This window comes from Polyodon spathula, chromosome 23, assembly GCF_017654505.1.
Source record: "Polyodon spathula isolate WHYD16114869_AA chromosome 23, ASM1765450v1, whole genome shotgun sequence".
Taxonomy (NCBI): Eukaryota; Metazoa; Chordata; class Actinopteri; order Acipenseriformes; family Polyodontidae; genus Polyodon; species Polyodon spathula.
The window spans coordinates 26,170,945-26,191,648 of record NC_054556.1 but is presented as its reverse complement, the minus strand read 5'-3'; the positions used below and the strand labels follow the sequence as shown (position 1 = coordinate 26,191,648).

General features: G+C 40.4%; 2 protein-coding genes across 4 annotated transcripts; both read left to right on the top strand.

Moving 5' to 3' along the window:
* The first annotated feature begins 2,337 nt into the window (after positions 1-2,337).
* LOC121297820 (vesicular inhibitory amino acid transporter-like) lies at positions 2,338-6,381 on the top strand. Its single transcript, XM_041224334.1, has 2 exons — positions 2,338-3,166; positions 4,997-6,381. Exons 1-2 carry the CDS (start codon positions 2,786-2,788, stop codon positions 6,182-6,184), a joined length of 1,569 nt encoding a protein of 522 aa, XP_041080268.1. The 5' UTR covers positions 2,338-2,785; the 3' UTR covers positions 6,185-6,381.
* A 5,174-nt stretch (positions 6,382-11,555) lies between these two features.
* On the top strand, positions 11,556-19,751 carry LOC121298313 (bactericidal permeability-increasing protein-like). 3 transcript variants are annotated; one of them, XM_041225368.1, is made up of 16 exons: positions 11,556-11,754; positions 12,559-12,685; positions 13,689-13,803; positions 14,007-14,135; positions 14,603-14,758; positions 15,141-15,204; positions 15,497-15,557; positions 15,739-15,830; positions 16,077-16,250; positions 16,646-16,705; positions 16,985-17,152; positions 17,711-17,778; positions 18,054-18,096; positions 18,236-18,299; positions 18,635-18,711; positions 19,141-19,751. In XM_041225368.1, the coding sequence occupies exons 2-16, from the start codon at positions 12,586-12,588 to the stop codon at positions 19,180-19,182; spliced, it is 1,413 nt and encodes a 470-aa protein (XP_041081302.1). In that variant the 5' UTR covers positions 11,556-11,754; positions 12,559-12,585; the 3' UTR covers positions 19,183-19,751. The 3 variants fall into 3 exon arrangements, with proteins under 3 accessions (XP_041081302.1, XP_041081300.1, XP_041081301.1); XM_041225366.1 differs by having other exon boundaries at positions 12,532-12,685; XM_041225367.1 differs by having other exon boundaries at positions 12,513-12,685.
* The last annotated feature ends 953 nt before the right edge of the window (positions 19,752-20,704 follow it).

Sequence of the window (20,704 nt, the reverse complement as noted above, 5' to 3'; positions counted from 1 at the left end):
TTATTTTATTTTTTTTAAACGACTCCCTTGCCAGTTTCTTCTCATTGATGGTAAGCACACATTGCATACATGCAGCATAGTTCGTTTTACGTCACTCATCAAATCAAATGAACCTCTCTGCCGTGTTTTTCTTTTAATCCGTAACAATCTGATTCCCAGCAAATATTACTGCCAGTGTGTATGATATCCATGTGTGACAACTGTGACAAAGGAGTTTCCCTCAAGTCAAATTCTCATAGATGGTTGTCTTAATAATAATAATAATAATAATAATATAATAATAATATAACTAAAGACAGATTATCCCTTCTTCTTGAGTTTGAGTGATATTTGAGGAAACTTGAGCTTATGCAACTTTCTTTGCATGGAGCTCCATTGATGAATTATCTAAAAGAATAATTATGAATTACAGATGAGTGGAACGTTAGGACTGATTTGACCAATGGGCAGAAGTTAATTATTAATGATCCAAAGGATGACACTACCAAAGGAACAAGCAATATTAGAGATTTATCAACCGGCCCAGCTTTTAAAAAAAAAAAAAAAAGCTTTTGCAACTATGTTTGATTCCTGAACATTGTAAGTCGTACAGAAAAAAAGAGCATGACAACCCACGAGTGAGTTGGAGTTTAGTTAGACCTAACGAAAGAAAAATAAAATGGAATGAAATGCAATGGAGATGAAGGGATTTACTTCAACAAGAAAAGATATACTACCATAAAACTGTAATTAAGGCAAGGGAAATAAGCGAGACAAAATTGTTTTCTGAAAGTTTAAGTTAAAAAAGGAAAACCCGGCAAAAAAAAAAACAAAATTAAACCCGGCTGCCATGTTTGCCTAAGGTGTCGTTTTACTAATGCGTCCACGGTCACACGCATACTATAGGTACACACTGTTGACATCTGTTTCCTCAAAGGGAGTTGTACAATTTAAGAGTATCTACCAACAGAATTATGTATTTCGATTATTATTTTAATTATTATATTAAGATTTATTTTTGGGGGAGATTATGTTAGCAGAGGGGGGACGTGGAAATTGTGATGCCAAGGGGCACAGGGCAGTAGTTATTTATTTATGCCCTGTTGACCCACCACCCTCTTTTTTTCGTGGCCCATATTTGTTTATTTGTAAAAAAATTATCTTCTTAACTAATTGAAGACAATCTTTTTAATTGCATTGTAGTATTTGCAATAATTTAACTTAATCTCCTGGGTTGCATGTGTCAATTAGTACATGTTTACGTTTGAAAGAGGGAAGGGGGGAGAGAGAGCCGTTTTTTTTTTTTTTTTTGTTTTTTTTTTTTTCTTTTAAAAAAACCGTTGTCGTAATTTAGGGAATCTGCTAAAACTTATTTATAGTTAAATGAATGCATGACGCGGTATCAATCACACCATTCATAGGTAGACATGTTGACACTGTTTTCCACAAAGGGATCTCACAAAGGTTCCTCGTTAGTTTAAGGTTAGTGTCTAACCCAGGTGCTCTTAAAATATAATAATAATAATAATAATAATAATAATAATAATAATAATGTACGGTGTGAGACTAAATGGGGCACATTTGAAATACAGAAAAGAGTATTCATTGTTAGTATTATAATGTTATATACAAAGTTAAATGTAACCTAAGAAAGGGTTGAAGAATGCCTTATCGATTTTTTCTATTTGTTATATCGCCTTCTGCCCAACCTTTAAATGCGATCTACTGCGCTGTGTTTATTCAGGCATCTATACCTCACTTTATGGAAAGGAAACGAATAAAGAACAGAGCGCAATTGAACTGCCTTTGCATTCTAATACATGCCGTTAAAAACAGTGTTAACGGACGACTGTCTGCATGCAGAACAAAAAAACACGCAGCATAATCAAAACTACCAACATAACGAAATATCTACCGGCGCTTTTAAAAAAAAGCTGCAACATGTTTAAACTGACACAACAACAACAACAACAACAACAACAAAAAAAACTTTTTGTGGAGCAATTATGTTTTTTCTTTGCCTTACGTTATTATTGTTATTATTGTTAATATTAATATTATTGTTGATTTTAGGATCGTACCTCTTTCTCCACCACAATCTTTTGATATACTATTAAAACCGAAGAACGTGAAATAGTATCATATTTTAAGTACATATTATAATAATACCATGTATGGATATTCCAGAGCCCATTTCTCAACACAGTTCTGTGTCGCTCTTTATATGCAGGTAAAGTTATGCAAGGCGGGCAGAATCACAATGTCATTGGGTGTTAGAGAAGACGCGTTAGTGATGACTTTAATGAGGGGGGAATGGAAGCGCCTCCCTCAGAAATGCAGCAAATCTCCCCCTTTTTTCGTGTTCGGAAGATCGGTGCTGTTGGGGAGCAGAGACGTGGTATTTGAGGCAAGGGCTAGCATTGGCAGTCTGGTGATGACACGTCCCTTTTCCGTGCCGCCCCCCCGGCTCTCTGACACCGCATCTGCATCAGTAGTGAGCGAACCAACTGTGACACTCGTGCCGCCACACAGACCGAGCTCCGTCCGTTCATTAGTCCGTCACAAATTATTTTGCTTCCCTGTCCCCTCTAAACAATTTCAATATCCACGATGCAAGAACCGAGCTCTCTTTGAAGGTGACATGTGCCAAGAAATGCTGAAGGGCAGAACGGCCGCCAAGAATCGGAGATAGCAATTGAAGACGTGTTAATATTAGTGGCGCGTAGGTATATACCTGCTGCGTGCTACTCTTTTTCTCCTGTTTAAATAGAGTTGAAATAAGATACAGGCATTGAAAAGCGCAAAGATGGCAACTTTGATCAGGAACAAGCTCTCAAACGCTGCCACCTCAGTGTCCAACAAGTCACAAGCAAAGGTAAGCGGCATGTTCGCCAGAATGGGCTTCCAGGCAGCCACGGACGAGGAAGGGCTTGGGTTCGCAGCCTGCGACGACCTGGACTATGAACACAGGCAGGCGGTGCAGATGGACATCCTAAAAACTGACGATGTCGGCGTGGATGCGACCGGAGAGCCGATGGCGGAAGGGGACAGCCATTACCAAAGGGACGGGACGGGTCCCCCGCCCTCAGCTTCCAAAGATGATGGGATGTGTGCCGAGTTAGCTAGCCAGGACAGGCCTAAAATTACTGCATGGGAAGCCGGCTGGAACGTTACCAATGCCATCCAGGTAAGACACACCTTCGTTGTTTTTATTCTGCCTGCTGTTGTTGAGTTGTTACCGCAGACTGTAGAATACTTCTACTGATAGACTATTTAAATAACTATCATAAAGGACTATAATTAAACAATACCACTGGTACTGTACCGAAAATAACGTATCTGGCCAACAGAACATAATTTAGCCAATAGGCTTTTGAGTCTAGCTTGTTAACATGCCACAGTTGGCATAGGATGCAATTTGTGTAATAAGATATCTTTATTTAAAACGTCTGTATCTTAGTAACCTAAGATGCTGTGGGGAATATGCAACAGGCAATGTTAATAATATTAATAATGCAAATATTAGGGTCACTGTTCCACACATACCTGCAATACGTGCCTGGGTTTCGTCAGAAAATAGATTAGTGTGCCTTCACTGTGAATGCATACTTTCTGTCAACCTCTCAATTAAAATGAAACACAAATTACAATTTTACTCATATAACTGACATTCTGAAAATAACGCATGGGCTGTTACATATAAATAAATGCAGACGATCCATTCGTTGCTTCTGTATGAAAAAACATATTTTTGTAAGAGAAACAACGAACTAACATTGAATAGGTACTAAAATGAGATTCTATAAATCAGCACACACGATCAAGCTGTGTGGGAACACACTGCTATCTTCCTCTGAGCTCCATCTATTACAATTTGTAGCCCCTTCACTATCTCCGGGTGCAAGTGTTTAAAATGATTTCAAATGAAATTTTGACCACATAACCTCATAACCTCTTTTTACTTTTGCTATAAATATACGTAGAAATATTCAATCATATTTTGTTTAAAAAGAAAGAAAGAAAATACCGAAGGAGACAGAATTCATATTGATAAAGGAGCAAAAAGATACGTAAAGTGACAATTGTTTTTTTTCCCCCATGCATTTTTCCAGGCTAATTAGTAAATTACAATATTCATATTCAACGGTACTCTTTACAAGGTCACCCAAAAGGACTCGTTATCGTTTAATCATTTCGGCGATATTAAACTCACTGTTTTTTTTCTGCGTTTACTGTTTTTAGTTGCATTATTTTATATTTCAGTACAAGATTAAATAACAAGAAATAACTATTCAGCAGCTAGCAAATGTAGATCTACAAATGAAATGTATGTATGTAAGCATTTATCCTGTACCCCCCCCCCCCACACACACACAATAGCATATGGTTTGAGATTTCATAGCAACGTGTAAAATATTGAAACATTGTCGTTGTTCATTTGAACTTGATCATGATTGCCAGATAACATATTGTTATTTACAAATTATTAATAAGTTACTCTAGGACTGGGAAATACTTCCCCTTTTTATTTAAATCGCTTGAACAGGGCCCCTAAAATATTAATAATTTGTATTTTTTATTGGAACATGGTTGTAGACAAAGAGAAATAATCGTTTATGATTTCCTAGCTAATATAATATAGATTAATTAGATTTTAATCACCACCTGTTTCATACACATATAACGTGACCCTACTGTTTTAAACAAGCTACAAACATGTATAACACACACCGGGCAGCACAACATTCTGAGACTGCGCATGTTGCTGTGTACCTATAGAGATATCAGTGGACAAGAAGACCTGTGACTCAGGTGTCATCTCAGCCTGTCTCTATCTGTGAGGCCGTCCCTACACTGTATTGCACATGCGGCACAATGCTCAATGTAAGATGTGTCATTGCTGTGTGACAATGGAAATGACGTTGTTGCTCACAGCCACCACGCAAGTTTTGCAGGCTACATATAACACCCATAGCGAGGATATCAATTGCTACAGTGTTGCGCTTTTGTCTTGCAGGGGATGTTCGTCCTTGGGTTGCCCTACGCCATTCTACACGGTGGATATCTAGGACTCTTTCTAATCATATTTGCCGCAGTGGTTTGCTGCTACACCGGTAAAATACTTATCGCTTGTCTGTACGAGGAAAACGAAGACGGGCAGCTTGTGCGAGTGAGGGACTCCTATGTGGACATTGCCAATGCCTGCTGCTCCCCCCGCTTCCCCAGACTGGGCGGCGTCATTGTGAATGTAGCTCAGCTCATTGAGTTGGTGATGACCTGTATTTTGTACGTGGTGGTGAGCGGCAACCTGATGTACAACAGCTTCCCCACCTTGCCCGTCTCTCAGAAGTCCTGGGCCATCATGGCCACCGCCATCCTGCTGCCCTGCGCCTTCTTGAAGAACCTCAAGGCCGTCTCCAAGTTCAGCTTGCTGTGCACGCTAGCGCATTTCGTCATCAACATCCTCGTGATCGCCTACTGCCTCTCCAGAGCGCGGGACTGGGCCTGGGACAAGGTCAAGTTCTACATTGACGTCAAGAAGTTCCCCATCTCCATCGGGATCATCGTGTTCAGCTACACCTCGCAGATTTTCCTGCCCTCCTTGGAAGGCAACATGCAGAAACCCAAGGAGTTCCACTGCATGATGAACTGGACTCACATCGCCGCCTGCATCCTCAAGGGACTGTTCGCCTTGATGGCTTACTTAACCTGGGCTGACGCCACCAAGGAGGTCATCACAGACAACTTGCCGTCCACCATCAGGGCGGTGGTCAACATTTTCCTGGTAGCCAAAGCCTTGCTGTCTTACCCACTGCCGTTCTTCGCTGCAGTGGAGGTCTTCGAAAAGTCGCTCTTCCAACAGGGGGACAGATCTATTTTCCCAAATTGCTACGGGGAAGGCGGGAGGTTGAAATCCTGGGGCCTCTCTCTCAGATGCGCCCTGGTGGTGTTCACCTTGCTGATGGCGATCTACGTGCCCCACTTCGCCCTGCTCATGGGTCTCACGGGCAGCATGACGGGAGCGGGGCTCTGCTTCCTGCTCCCCAGCCTCTTTCACTTGAAGTTGTTGTGGAGGAAGCTGCTTTGGCACCACGTCTTCTTCGATGTCGCCATATTTGTAATAGGAGGTATATGCAGTATTTCAGGCTTCATCCACTCAATGGAGGGGCTTATAGAGGCATACAAATACAATATTAATGATTAAACAGAGGCTGGGGTGCAAGCAGTGTTAATGACACCTTCACGCGCGCGCACACACACACACACCACATACACGCACGCTCACACACCCACGCACACACACACACACAAACACGTATCGAGTCGCCACCCAGAAAGAAGAGTGCAGCTCCAAGTTTATTATTATTATTATTATTATTATTATTATTATTATTATTATTATTATTATTATATTATTATTATTAATAATAATAATAATAATAATAATAATAATAATAATAATAATAATAATAATAATAAATGGATGAAACAAAAATAATACAGAACACACCATTGCATCTCCATACAATGACGTGCGTACTCGAAACTAGGTGTTTCCTTACCGTTTTTATCTTATGTCATTTTGAAATGCTATACATATTGAGTTTTCAATGCTCTAAGTACAGCTGGCGAGGCCGTAGTGCCACAGGGAGGGGAGGGGAGCCGGAAATTATGTCCTGGACCCGGAATTTGGAACAGGACGATTTGTACAGCTGAGGGGGGAAATGAATGCAGACATTCCTCCCACGCGCAAAGCTGTTACAGTTAATTACCTCTCGCATTCCAAGAATATGCGGGTGTTGTGCGCAAGCTTTCTTAAAAAGGAATAACAGCGATGACATTAAGATAATCTCGTCCGGGGCCCATTTCTATGGGCGGCACTGGACGAGGCAGCCAACTCCAGTAGGACATCAGATGAATTATTATATTGCGCAACAAGAAATGTGCTTGGCAAGTATATAAATAGACATGTACATACAAATATAAAACAACATTCACCTGTATAATTAGCAGAGTTTGTGTTGCTTCTTGAGGATGTAATGGTCACAATGGCTATGAAATGAAATGACACCCAGACAGTGGCCTGATAAACACTCAAAGCGCCCATACAAGCACATCTGAGGTCAAACCCAAGAACCCTGCCCATAACCCACGCAAGCGCATCGCAGGCCACACCTAGCCAAATCTGCCCCTTAATTCATCATGCCCAGGTACCCTTAACTCTTACATGCATGGTCAAACATTTTTATAAAATAATTGTGACTGTGCGAATCGTTTTGAGAATTACTTTGCTATCGTTGAAACAGAACAAACACCACAATGTGACGCATAGTGCCCAAACCAGACAGCTGGGCTTGTTTTTACAGCACTGGAGAATCGCCCTGGATTGCATCAAGCATCCATTTTGTAGGGGTATTCCCAGTACAAGCACGGAGGCTGAAGCAATGATTCCCCGGTGCAGTAAAATGTTCTAATGCACCTAGCTGTGGTTTATCCCATCAGGGTTTACGACAGGTTCCTACAGAGAAGAAAATTGTAACTACATACTGCGGTATACGTGATAACATATATGTATATATAGATACTATATATATCCTATATATATATATATATATATATATATATATATATATATATATATATATATATATATATATATATATATATATATATATATAAGGGAGGTCGTGAAGCTTGTAATCTCACCGGTTTGACAGTTCTGACGGTGTCCCCTCGGGACTGGGAAGGTATAACAAATTTCTCACCCATCATTGTCGCTTCGTTTTGGTTTTTTTAATTACATATTCTTACATAATTACAAAATTCTTATTAAAAAAAAGGGGAAACTACAAGAAAACACCCCACACTCGTAAATACTCACACATTTAACTCGGTAAAAAAAAAGGTTTATTGAAGTATATATTTTAAAAGAATAATAGTCAGGCAAATTATTCTATATGCATCCACGGAAATCTCGGATTAAACTGCGCTTCCCATTTTGATAATGCCGTTTATTTCTGTATTTCTTCATTCACTGTCTCCAGCTAATGTAAGACGATCTTGAAGCCTTTTAAAACTGAATTTCCTTCAAATTTTTGGATCAAAGAATTACAAAAGACACATACACATATACACATATACAAGGACATTTTTCATTCTGTGCAATCAACCGGGTCTGTGGAAATGTTTTTAAAAACGTTTGTGTGTTGTTATTGTGGTTTAAAAAAAAAAAAATGGAATGTCTATCACAAAAAATATCTTTAAACATATATCGTGGAAAATCAATATATTGAAGAATAAAGAATACGTGGAAACAAATAGTAGTTGTTTTTATTATTATTATTATTATTATTATTATTATTATTATTATTATTATTATTATTATTATTATTAATGAATTCTGCCTGAAACAGATCCTCTATGGTAAACACATGCAGATAAATTGAAATCGTGTAAAGGAATGTATCGAGTCACTGGGTGTACATTGAGGTTCGTCTGATTTGCTCTGAAACATGTATTTTATAAAGGTTCTAGAACCATTCTGACATCAATATAACCCAAAGAGCAATAGAACCAATTATATTAAGGCAGTTATATTGATTTTAATTATATTGATAGGGCCTAAAGAAAATCACGATACGCGATACCGCTTTTTAGCTCCTCTGCTGCTTGACATTTTTGTTTGGAAATCATTTTATGTATTACCAATATGACACTATGTTCCCCAGAATCAGAGCCTCTCTAGATACACAAATAGACAGATGCATTGTAACATGTATATTATATATTATTATTTACAATCGTGTAATGCGTTCAGATGTATTGTTAAATAACAACTCATGTAGTTTAGTTAAAACCTTAGTGATATTTAAACAAGCCTAGGGCTTAATTTAATACACGATATGAATTTGTGAAAGATTCGTCAATTTATGGTAGTTACTTATTACTTATTAAAGGTTTCGAAAAAACATTTATAAGTGAGAAATTAATACATGCATCATCAGATTTTCTGTTTATTTTTCAAATAATGGATGTACACATTCTTATACGCCACAGTGCAAGAAAATGGCCAATATTTAGTAAACTAGCATTTTCTGACATGGATCAGAATGCGGTGCAAATTTACAGGCGAGAAGCTTGTTGGATGGGATCTTGATCAAACGAACTGTCGATTCAAGGTAAGACGTTTGATGATCTTGCCGCTATGAAAGTATGCAATCTCCTCACGAGTTATTGCAGAAACGTGATTCATCGAGTTCATGTAATGCGGCACAGAGGCATACATCAGTGAAACAGCGGCGCCTTGTGGACTTTGACAGTAACTACACCTTTTTTTTACACGCCCTGAGTTTGTGCAGAAGGATCAGATACGGCATTAACGGAAACGATAATAAGAATAACATTAGAAATTGTGATTTGGTGTCGAAACTATCACTTATTATTAAATTGTTTTTGGACAACATAATTACATTGTATAATATGCTTTGTTGACTGCGATGCTATATAATATAGCATCAAACCTACCCTTCATTAATGTTTTAATTTGTTTTTTTTTATTTAAATCTAGTTCTGCAGTCTATAGACAACTGATCTAACAGAAACTTAGAGATAATGTTATTCAAAATATAATTCAAAATAAGTTGCATACATGTTTTACAGAATGTGTGCTAAATGAAACCCTAACGATTAAAAAAGAAACGTCATTTATATTTAGATACTGTCCATGAGAGAGCAAATAAAAACATGAGCCTTAATATTATCATATACAGTACAGTAGAAACTGTCAAACTGTCAATTCTGATGCGCAATTAAACATTTGGTTTACCACCGCCTATACATATTGCACGGCCAAATAAAATATGCTTGCTGTAAAATGTGTTCATATATATATATATATATATATATATATATATATATATATATATATATATATATATATAGTTGTATCATATTATAATTCATAAGGAAATATGAACATCGATAATAATGTTTCTTCAAACAGCGTGCAGAAGAATGTTAAATAAGACCATTATGTGAATACTAAGAAATACATATACTGTATTAAATATAAAAAAAAAAAAAAACATATCTTTTTAGTATTCAAAACAAAATGTATGTATGTTTGCATGCATGCATGTAGCATGTAGCTTGCTCTGATGTTTTGGATGTCCCTACCTCTGTAGAACAGCCTGAGCTAGCGTGCGTTTACTGTTAGGGCATGTCAGAGACAGCTGTTTATAAGTTATGTGAACTGAAAACCATACATTATAAAGGGGAATAATAATATAGCGGCACATGGAGTTCATCAGGTTGCCCTGGTCTCAGGATAGCAACTACACGTGACAACCTGCAGCTCTCTCATTTCAGGATGATACACCTGCCGCCTTCTGACAAAAGCCCAAAGCAAATTCATCTGCCTGAAGTACATGCCACGTACCATTTGTTTTATTCAAGTAATTATCTTATACAAACATACGGCTTCTTCCTGTTCAGTGCACACTTCTCTAATCTCAAACAATACCAGCTCATGCATGCATGAGGACGGTTTCTGGCTGGCTATCGTCATCCTGAGGGTGCACTGTCTGTATTTCACAAAGCGCTCTTACCACGGTCCTTCCTGATGGATAGGCCATTCAGTTGAGCAAGTGTAAGTGACTAGGGGATGTTATATAGAGCCACCCAGAGACAATGCAATGTCGAAGGTCCACCTTTCTTAGCGTGCAGAACCCACGGTGCTCCTTATAAAAGCACACCGTGGTATTTTTTGCACTTTTCCATGCTCAGTCTTTCAGCGTTTTTGATCGTGGTTATCACCCTTGGGGTTTTCCAAGTGGAATCCGTTCGGTTACACGTTAGGGGAAGCTGGTCACCGCCCACAGCTGATCATTATAAAGAGAAGAGGAAGGGTGCTAACCGCATCACATCTAGATTTAGCCTGTTTAATTTCACTTCTCCAAGTACAGAACTCACGGCGCCGGCAGAATCTGTTCTGCTGTGGTATTCAACAGCATGCTGTAGTGTTCAGTAAGTGACGGTAAAGAGATTCAGATGCGCGTTATAATGCGCCTGTGTTAACCGGCGGTGTTTATAAATCAAACACTCAAAAACGGTTCATTTGCAAAGTGCAGCCATCGCGCCGCTGTGAAGCAGATCATTTTGCTTGACACTTATTATCATGTTTGAAATTGTTATTCCATCCAGCTGACTGCCGTGGCTCAACACAGGAAGCGAGAGTCACATACTGTCCTCCCAGGGTCACATTCACAAATGTTTATTTCACGTTTACGACAACATGACTCCATGTTCACTTGGGCAGTTTGCGGAGCGGGAACACCAGATGGTAAACAGGAACCTGTTAGCATACAACACCCCCCCCCCCCCCCTGGCCCTAGAGGAAGAGAGATTCAAAGCACGAATTCATTTTGCACTGACATTTGATTTTCTCGCTAAACCGCATATCTTACAACCTCCGTGTCCCTACAGTCGGCTGCTCCTTTATTGTATTTGACGCAGCAATAGAGATGACAGCCCAACCCCCCAAGTCACTTTCTTACTAACAGCTCTCATTTCATGACATTTAGATCAGCAGGTTGTTTAGGTGTGTAACACACACAAAAAAAGAGGAACTACATGTTAATTAAGAAAAATAGACCAATAGGAGAGTCTTTGGAATATGCTCAAAATAATCAAACACACAAGAGTATTTATTTCAGACTGCTTCCTGTGGTGAATCACACTCTGATCTCACTACAAGCACTGATACTTAGAGGCTAGGTAGGTAAATGGCTACTTTTATTATTATTATTATTATTATTATTATTATTATTATTATTATTATATTATTATTATTATTCGTATGTTCTTATCACGGTGATACGCTGGCTGTTCTGACTGGTGATCTTTATATCCAGCTTCGCGAGCCACACACCAGGTCCTAATAATCATAAAGTACTTAACTCTGCTGTTATTCTGTCTCTAATAGATACCATGCAGTCCTTGTGTCACAGTTGAATAAGGCTGATCTTTAAGTGTAAATTTACGCGTAACACTTTTCCGTTGCTAAGGCGTAATGTTCAAAGAACAAACGGTGGTATTTTCTTGGCGTTGTGACTTGGGTATTTAAATGACGTTATCACTATTGCAGGACTAGCACCCTGAGAACAAAGTCACCAGAAAAGACGCAGGCGTTTGACACAGGAAGCCTCGACTGTTCTGTGTATTTCCTATGCACCGTGCACAAACTAGCTCGCTGCACATTCATTCAAAACCCTTTTATTATATTTACTGAGTTCTACTTCTCTTAGAAAAGTAAAGGCAGTGGGGTCACTGTGAGGAGCTAGGGCAGCCCTGACTCAATGTGACGAGTCTGCAAGGTGTTCATCTTCAGGGAATCTGCAAAAAAAAAAAAAAAAAAAAAAAAAAAAAAAAAAAAAAGTTTTCTCTCCTAAATGGTGCTAGATTTGGAAGCAAACATCGACAGGTCGGCTGTCTTGCCTGTCGTGACTAAAAGTGTTCTCTTTTTGTCAAATAAGTAACCTTGCAACCTTACAGCTTCAGCAGCCTGTGTTTCTGATAAAGGAGTTTTGGGGAAAAGGTGTCCTGAAGATGTGGTTTTATTTGATAACCCTCATGGCCGTATCCCATCATGCACTGGAAACCAACCCAGGACTGGAGAGCGTGATTACCCAGAAGGCACTGGAATACGGTGAGGAAAGCCAGACCCTGAAAAGAATGTCTGACTGGCAGCTGCCAGTCATCAATAATAAAGTGTGTCACACACACACACACACACACACACACACATATATATATATATATATATATATATATATATATATATATAGAGAGAGAGAGAGAGAGAGAGAGAGAGAGAGAGAGAGAGAGAGAGAGAGAGAGAGAAATACAGATTGGAGAGGAGGCTCACAGTGTGAAACTATGGCCCCCGAGGGAAGAACTATAGTTTATAGTTACCAACAGAGGACTGACCGAAGCCGCAGGTAACTATAGTTCTCCCCGAGGAGTCTTTCGTTTCCCACTATGAGCCGAGGTCTGCAGTTCATATTTGTTTTATGAACCATCAGAACGTCGTGTTTTTGAAGTCCATAGTGTGGAGTTATAAAAGTTTTTTTTGGATCAGAACTGTCCAAGTCGTATTTATTTACATTCTTTTTGGAATTTTAGGAAATCAGAAAGCATAGATTTGATGCTGATTTTAGTGCTTGCAGTATCTTTGTTTTGTACTGTATTTTGTAATTCATTTTCTATTGTCCGCCACTTTGTTGTGTGAAAAGAGGAAGGGCCTTCAGTGTGTGACGGGATTTGAGAAAGTTTGTAAAAAAAAAAAAAAAAAAAAAATCACTGTAAAAACTGTTGACCATCACCAGGGCAATAGTTGGATCTATTTTTGGTGATGTGGTGAGGTTATAACCAATCACATGTTATCAATTCTAAGGACTAATTTCTAACATATATATTAGTAACACTCCACAGAAATTCCATTGCTATTGCTACTGCAATGATGTGAAACACAGAGCTGTAGATAATGGGATCCAACTTCTCTATAATAAACAGCTGCTGCGTTTCGCTGTCCAGGGTGCAATGGTATAGGTTGTTGGTTTAGGGCAGACAGATGTCCAGGGCGGCCTCACAAAATGCAAATCGTCATCTCAGCCCTTTGTCTTGTAACCCTTCATTCCTCTTCTATTCAGCTAAGCAGGTTGGAGCGAGCTTGGCACAGGAGCATCTGGGAGGCATGACTATCCCAGATATGACAGGCAGTATCAGCATCTCTCCTTTTGGCAATGTGGACTACTCACTAAGTGGGTAAGATACAGTGTGATGTGATAGGAGGGAGGGGGAAGGAGGGACGGCATTCTTGTGCCGCACTGAGTAACTTTAAACCTCCATTTCTGACAGGCGTTCTGGGTCCAAGAATGACCAATGGCCAGAAGCAGGCTTGCCCCAGTTTTGTTTCATTATTCATGACTTTTGCACAACAAGCTGATTTTGTCTGCTCACATTTCCAGGATGCACGTGGTCAACTTCAACCTCCCTGAGCCTGAGGTGGGGTTTGTTGAAGAGGCTGGGATCAAGATTGGAATCAGTGGAATGAGCGTTGCAATAAATGGAAACTGGAGAGACCAGTACGACCTGATGTAAGTACTGTACTGCTCTCCTTGAGAATATGAAAGAGGAATATTGGGATGTATCCTTACCGGAAGTGCTCCTCTGCTTGATCATTTCTATTGCAAAGAATCTTGTTTCCAAAGTCATTGTATTCATTTTCAGGACCTAACAGACTTCAAGTAATGGGACGACGTGGTCTTTCCACTCGACTGGTTCCCGAGGTTCTGTGTGCGGGGGAGGTTGGGAAAACAAGTGGCACGTGGTTTGACTGGAAGGAATGAGTCTGTTCAGTGCTAGGCAGTTACTACTCTCCAGATAAGCTTGATGCCAGAAAAAAAAAAAAAAAACAGCGATAGAGAAAAAAATAGACACCAGCGCCCCTCTTCAATGATGGCAAGCGGCTTAAAAAGACAAGGGCAGGTTGAACAGATAAGCAACAATGATAGTAGAAGCTTCATGCTCTTTACACTTTGACGTTCTTTTGTTTCTGCTTCAGAAGAGACAGTGGCTCCTTCGACTTGACGGTGTACGGACTGACGGTGTCTGTGTTGGTAGGGGTGGGCTCTGATTCCACCGGCTGCCTCATAGTGTCCAGCGCCAACTGCGATGCCAGCGTGGCGGATCTGGAGGTGACGTTCCACGGAGGTACCAGGTACGATTCAATTAATCAGAGAGTGTGCAGTACAGTGTCTCTCTCTGTACATACAGATTAGGTTTTAGCAAAATATCCCCGATTTTCAGTGCTTTTTATTATATGTTTTTCTCCACAGTGTACCATTAGACGCATTTTTTAAAGTATATATATATAATATAAATTTTTATATATATAATACACCTTCCAATTTACAAAAAGAGAAATAAAAAATCCAAGTTACTTAAACTGCCCTTTACTTTGGAATAAAATATTATTAATTTGGGCTGCATTATTCAGGAAAGGGAGCACCCCACATTGTGCAGCACTGCCCTCTAGTGTTGGAAGCGTGTAGATGGCCTGAGATGGTTCATGATAATAATTCCAGTATTTTTTTTAACAGTTGGCTGTATAACCTCTTTACAAATATAATAAAAGGTCTAGTTCATGAACAACTCAATAAAAAGGTAATAAAAATACATTCATTTTAATTGAATAAAATTTCTCTCCTCTGTGCTTAGTGTGCTTAAAAAACACACCAATGTGTGTGAATGCTGAATGATTAAACCCAGTGGATTCTTCAGTGTGTGTGAATGCTGAATGATTAAACCCAGTGGATTCTTCAGTGTGTCTCTTCCTATGCTGCTATTCCTTTAGCTATGCTGCACCCTGCTGGTTAGTAACATATTACAGCTGATGCTTTAATAAATATCTGTCTATTGTTATTAATATCCATTATTATTATTATTATTATTGCAGCTGTGCCCGATGATCAGTGAGTATATCGACGGGTTGGAGCCTCTTATTCAGAAGATAAACGGTAAGCTCTTGATGTAAAGGAAGTATTGAATACAGACTTGTACAGCTGTGATCAGCCCAACAATACCTCCCAGCCCTTATGAGCATTCACTGTCATGAGGAAAGACAGACAGATAGACAGACAGTGGCTTCAGTAATGTCAGATACTCATGTGTTCTTTGTTCCTCTGCTTTTGCTTTTAGTGTCCTATCAATATGACCCCTATGTTGTGTTTGAGTTTCCTCTCATCCACCCTCCTGCCATCGGGACCTCTAACATGGAGTTTGATTGTAAGGTGTGCTTTACATGGATTGATTTTTAATGTCTTTACTTCATTCATGTTTTGTATTTCTACCTGGTACCGTGCATATGAAGTAAATAATTGACTGAGTTCTCCCCAAATCAAAAAGGTATGTTTTAATAAAGACACATTTACTTTACCAAACCTTTTTCTCACAGTTTATTTCTGATATTTTATTAAAAAAAACAAAACAAAAAACAAAAACAACAACTCGTGGTCATGTGTATTGTCTACCACCAGGGGGAGTTCTACAGTGTTGAGCATCGCGGGGAGTTCCCTTTCACCCCTGAGCAGTTCCAGCTCCATGATCAGAACCACATGATCTCTGTGGGACTCTCCCAGTCTTCCGCAAACTCTGCTGGCTTCGCTTACCACTCCGCTGGGGTCCTCCGGATCAGGCTCACTGACAGCATGGTACTGGATAATGATGAACCTCCTTCCTAACTGATAGAAAAATACAAAAGAATTCAGAGTGGGTTCAGCTCTGCTTTCTCAATTCCAAATCCTTTTGAATCAATCCCAACACATCATTGATCCAGACTGCAATTTACAGCGTTCTGTTTAAATGAGCTTCTCACAGCAGTAACGCATTGCTTACACTGGAGTCACAATCACAACCATTACTCTAAAATATACATTCTAATTCCAGTTCCCTCAGTGGAGTTAGAATTGGAATTGGGAATTTTTAAAATGGAATTTGAATGTCTAAATGTAGCCCTATTGAATCTTCAAATAGGTACAGGTGCTATACAGTGTGCTGCACATGACTGTGATGAACACATAGGTCTAATGGTACATCTCTGTTTCAGATTCCCAGAGTGTCTCCTATCAGACTCAACACTACCAGCTTTGAGTCCTTTGTCCCGGAGGTGAGAATGTGTTCATTTATTTCATTTATTTGAACTGATCTTGTTCTGGTTGTAGCGGGCTCCCGGGGGGGGGGGGGGGGGGGATGCAGCAAAGCAAAGCGAATATAAAAGTTGAACCAGTCGGTGTGTAATTGGTGTAAAACTTTCCAGCGCATTTCTCCTCACTGTGCCGCTGTAAAGCTCAGTTAGAGGTTTGGTGCTCTGGCGCTGTGTTCAAATGAATTGAAATACAGAAAGGATGCCGCCGCTCTTTCTGTGTCTCCTCCTGTTATCTCACAGCTTCCCAAGCGCTACCCCGGCATGCTGATGGTGGTGGATTTGTTTAGCAGCCAGCAGCCGCTCATCACTTTCCAGCCAGACAACGTGACTGCGCAGGCCTTCGGAGCCGCCAAGGTGTACGTCATCCTGCCCAACGCCACCCTGGTGCCCGTCTTCGTGCTGGACATTGTGAGTACTGTGGCAGCAGAAGCAGTGCCGCGGCTCCAGGGCTTGGATTTCATGCAGTCCAATGCAGCTACAATGCAGCACTCACACAACGTAAACCTATAGAAACACATTCACATGCCCTCTCAAAGCACTCCTACAGACACTGCAGCAAAACCAACACATTAAAAAGGACATCATTAAAAACAAAGTATCACATGTTTTATGGTATAGTAATGAGTGCAGAGTACTATTTGTTTTTTTCTTTAAAAATGAATAAAATAACATAGATGCTGATGGCAAATGGCCCATTTCCAAATGGTGTTTTTGGCCATTCTGTGAGTCTGAAGCATGTGGCTGTGGACAGAGAATAAGCTCTCATGAAGAATCACTGTGATCTCACAGGGCATTGAAAGCACACCGATTTGAGAAACAGAAACCTACCAATCAGGAAATATCAAATGGCAAAGTCTTACCTAAGAAAGCATGTACCTGCAGGGCTGCCAAGATTAGCACAGAGCTGATTAATCTCAGTGTAATTCATGGCTTCATATTGGTTTTGTTTCTTTTTTTTTCCCCAAGTGTGCCAGCTTCAGTGCCAAGCTATTCATGTCCGGTTTGAAACTCACTGGATCCATGACTCTGAATAAGTGAGTAATTCAACGTGTTGTATTTTGAGTTGAAGTTCAATTCTCACTGCGGAAAAACAATTGCAATTTAACAACTGAAATGTAGCTCAGTCACAGCACTGTAGCTACAGGCACATGTGTAAGTTTATTTATTTTGCATGTGTTTCACATGCCTGTGTTTTCACTAGTTATGTTGTCACTGCAGTTTAGCATCGAAACATCTCAGATAATAAATATGTGATCACACTGTAAAACAGAAAGTGCTAACCAATACCCCTGTGTTCCCTTCCTAACAGTGTCAGTCTAAGCCTGGCCTCTTCTGAACTGGGGCCATTCCAGGTAAGAGTGTTGAAGACTCACACACAAGCAATAAATGGACAGTCTGGTCTTTTTAACCCCCCCCCCCGTTACCCTGGCTTCCTGTCTGCAGAACAGGTCCTGCAGTCTAAGAGTTGTGTCTTTTTCTTTTCTTCCACAGACAAAATCTATGGAGAATGTGATCCGAGCAGGAATACATCTGGCAGTGCTGCCTGAGGTGAACGGTAGGTGTGCTGGCCCTCTAATGGATGATAAAAGCCTCTGCAGCAAATCCTTTCAATTGCTTTGATGTAAACCCAGCTTGCAGACTGTACAGCAATGAAACTTCTCAATCCTAGACCACAGTTAGCACAAATCCTGCACACACCTATGGTAACATTATGTAGTCCAAGGTTAGAGCTTATGTGGGTCACTGACCTCTCCTGGCGAGACTCTGTAACAGCTGACTCTTTTGCACAGCAGTGCAGACGCTCTGTTGGGAAGTGCATGACACCTGCAGTGCTGAAACGTACAGGATCTCGATCTTCCTCACCCGGATCATTGCATTTTGTTTTTGCAGCAAAGCTGAAGCGTGGCATCCCTCTCCCTGCCACTCCGAAGGTCAGTCTGGACAATCCTGTCCTCAAGGTCAATCAGGTGAGTGTGACATTGCACTGGGCATTGTATACACAAATAGGCAGGCACATAGACAGCCTAATGGCTAAGAAAAAACTAATATACGTTTCTTAAGCGAATGTTCAGCTAGTGCCTTCATCAGTGATTTCTGATGGATGCTATTAAGGGGAGAGTCAATAAAAAAAAAAACATTACTCCACTGTGCTATGGCGGTTTCAATTGAATATTTGATTGACTAGCACAATAAAGCAGGAATACAGTGGGTGATGTTTTAAGTTTTTTTACTATTGCATCTGCCCATCAGATGATATTAGCCTTGTCCATCGATCCAGAGGTTCCAGGTGGGGTTGAAGAATGAGTTTAATCCTGGTTGATTTACACTGATTGGTTGATTTAAACTCCTCAGCGCAGGTGCAATTAGTGACATAACTTCTTCTTGTCATTTCCTAGGGGTTTGTAATGTTAGCCACTGACATTTCCTACAGTCCCTGAGCACGGGAAGACCCAAGAGCAGGAAGCTTCTTGTAAATCTCTGATGAGAATGCGTCCTCTGTCATCCACCATGGGGTGTGACTATACCCAATCCTTCCTGCTGTGCTGCAGCATGCTCTGGGAAGCCAGGCTGCAGTGTTTTCTATATAGATTTTGCTGTCTGATTTATTGTCTAAATCACTTCTCAATTGTGGTAATTTGATTTGAAATAATCGTTTCGAAAGCATTCACTGCTTGATCTGCGGTGAGAAAGCGCCAGTTTAACTGAATGCAAAACATGACTTGGAGTTTCAGTTATATTACAGACTTCATTATTATAAATCATCATTCCCACAGCTCAATCAATAAAACCTTCCTGTGCTGAATGGAAAACAAGTCCCTAAATCTGGAGTGGGAAAAACAAGTTTGAGTCTCTAAGCTTTTGAATTCAGTTGATTGAGTTCACTGATGTAGTTTTTTTTTTTCTGCAGCTTTGTATAATAAATGTTTGCTGCTGATGCCCCAGGGAAGTCTGTAAACAACATGTTTCTCTCAAAGTCTTTACTGGATCAATAAACTCTTCTGCTACACCCACACGTTTACATATGAACGCTTATTAAACCCGCTCTGCAGGCAGTCCTGTTCGTTGTGCTTGCATCCTGTGCTTTGCATGTGATTTCCTGCCTTGGGGATCGAGGGCGGAACTCAGCAGAGACACTCTGATTGGCAGGGGGGAGTTCAGGTCAGATTAAGGTGTGCTCCCTCGCTTGCAGAGCTGAGAGGGGAAGATCTCACTGCACCTGCCCTGCTGTGCTTTACCCAGCTGGATCTGCCACCATTGTAGCTTACCCTTCATGAACTCTGCAGGTGCCATCTATTCAGACCTACTCCAGTCTATAACTTTAAACTCCTTCTGAACTCTCTAAACTCTAAGAAACAAAGACAGTGTACAACTTAAGACATCAGTTAGGGATGGGTAGCCCTTCCCTGTGAGAGCGCTGTCTGGGCAGCACCCATCACTGTGTTCAGGATCATGGCTGTGTGTGGGTGATTGGCAGACAGGGCAGAGGTGTACAAAGGAGTGACAAGTGGGGAGCAATGGAAAAGGGGCATGGACCATGATCTCACTGCCTCACACTTACATTATTCTCAGCTTGGCCATGGATTCAATCAGAAAGTACAGCACGTTGTCTGATACATGTAATTTCCCTATTTTACAACGCTGTTCAATTGATCTGATACACTGCCCCCCCCCCCCCCCCCCCCCCCCCCCCTTCATGTGACCTAGACTTGGCTAAACCTAACAGAGCTGTGATTCAGGCCAGGTACATCTACACACCCCGTGTACCCCGTCTAGCCACGCATGCAACCCAAAACAAAGAAGGATCTGTGCCCTGGAAGGAGAACAGATAAAAACAGGAACGTGTTTTATGGCTGAAACCGCAAGAGTCATGAAAGAGTAAGTGTTTGCATCCCACCTTTATAAACCAGATATGCTTTCTGTACAACAAGTTTTTGTTGTTTCATTAATTTAGTGTATTTT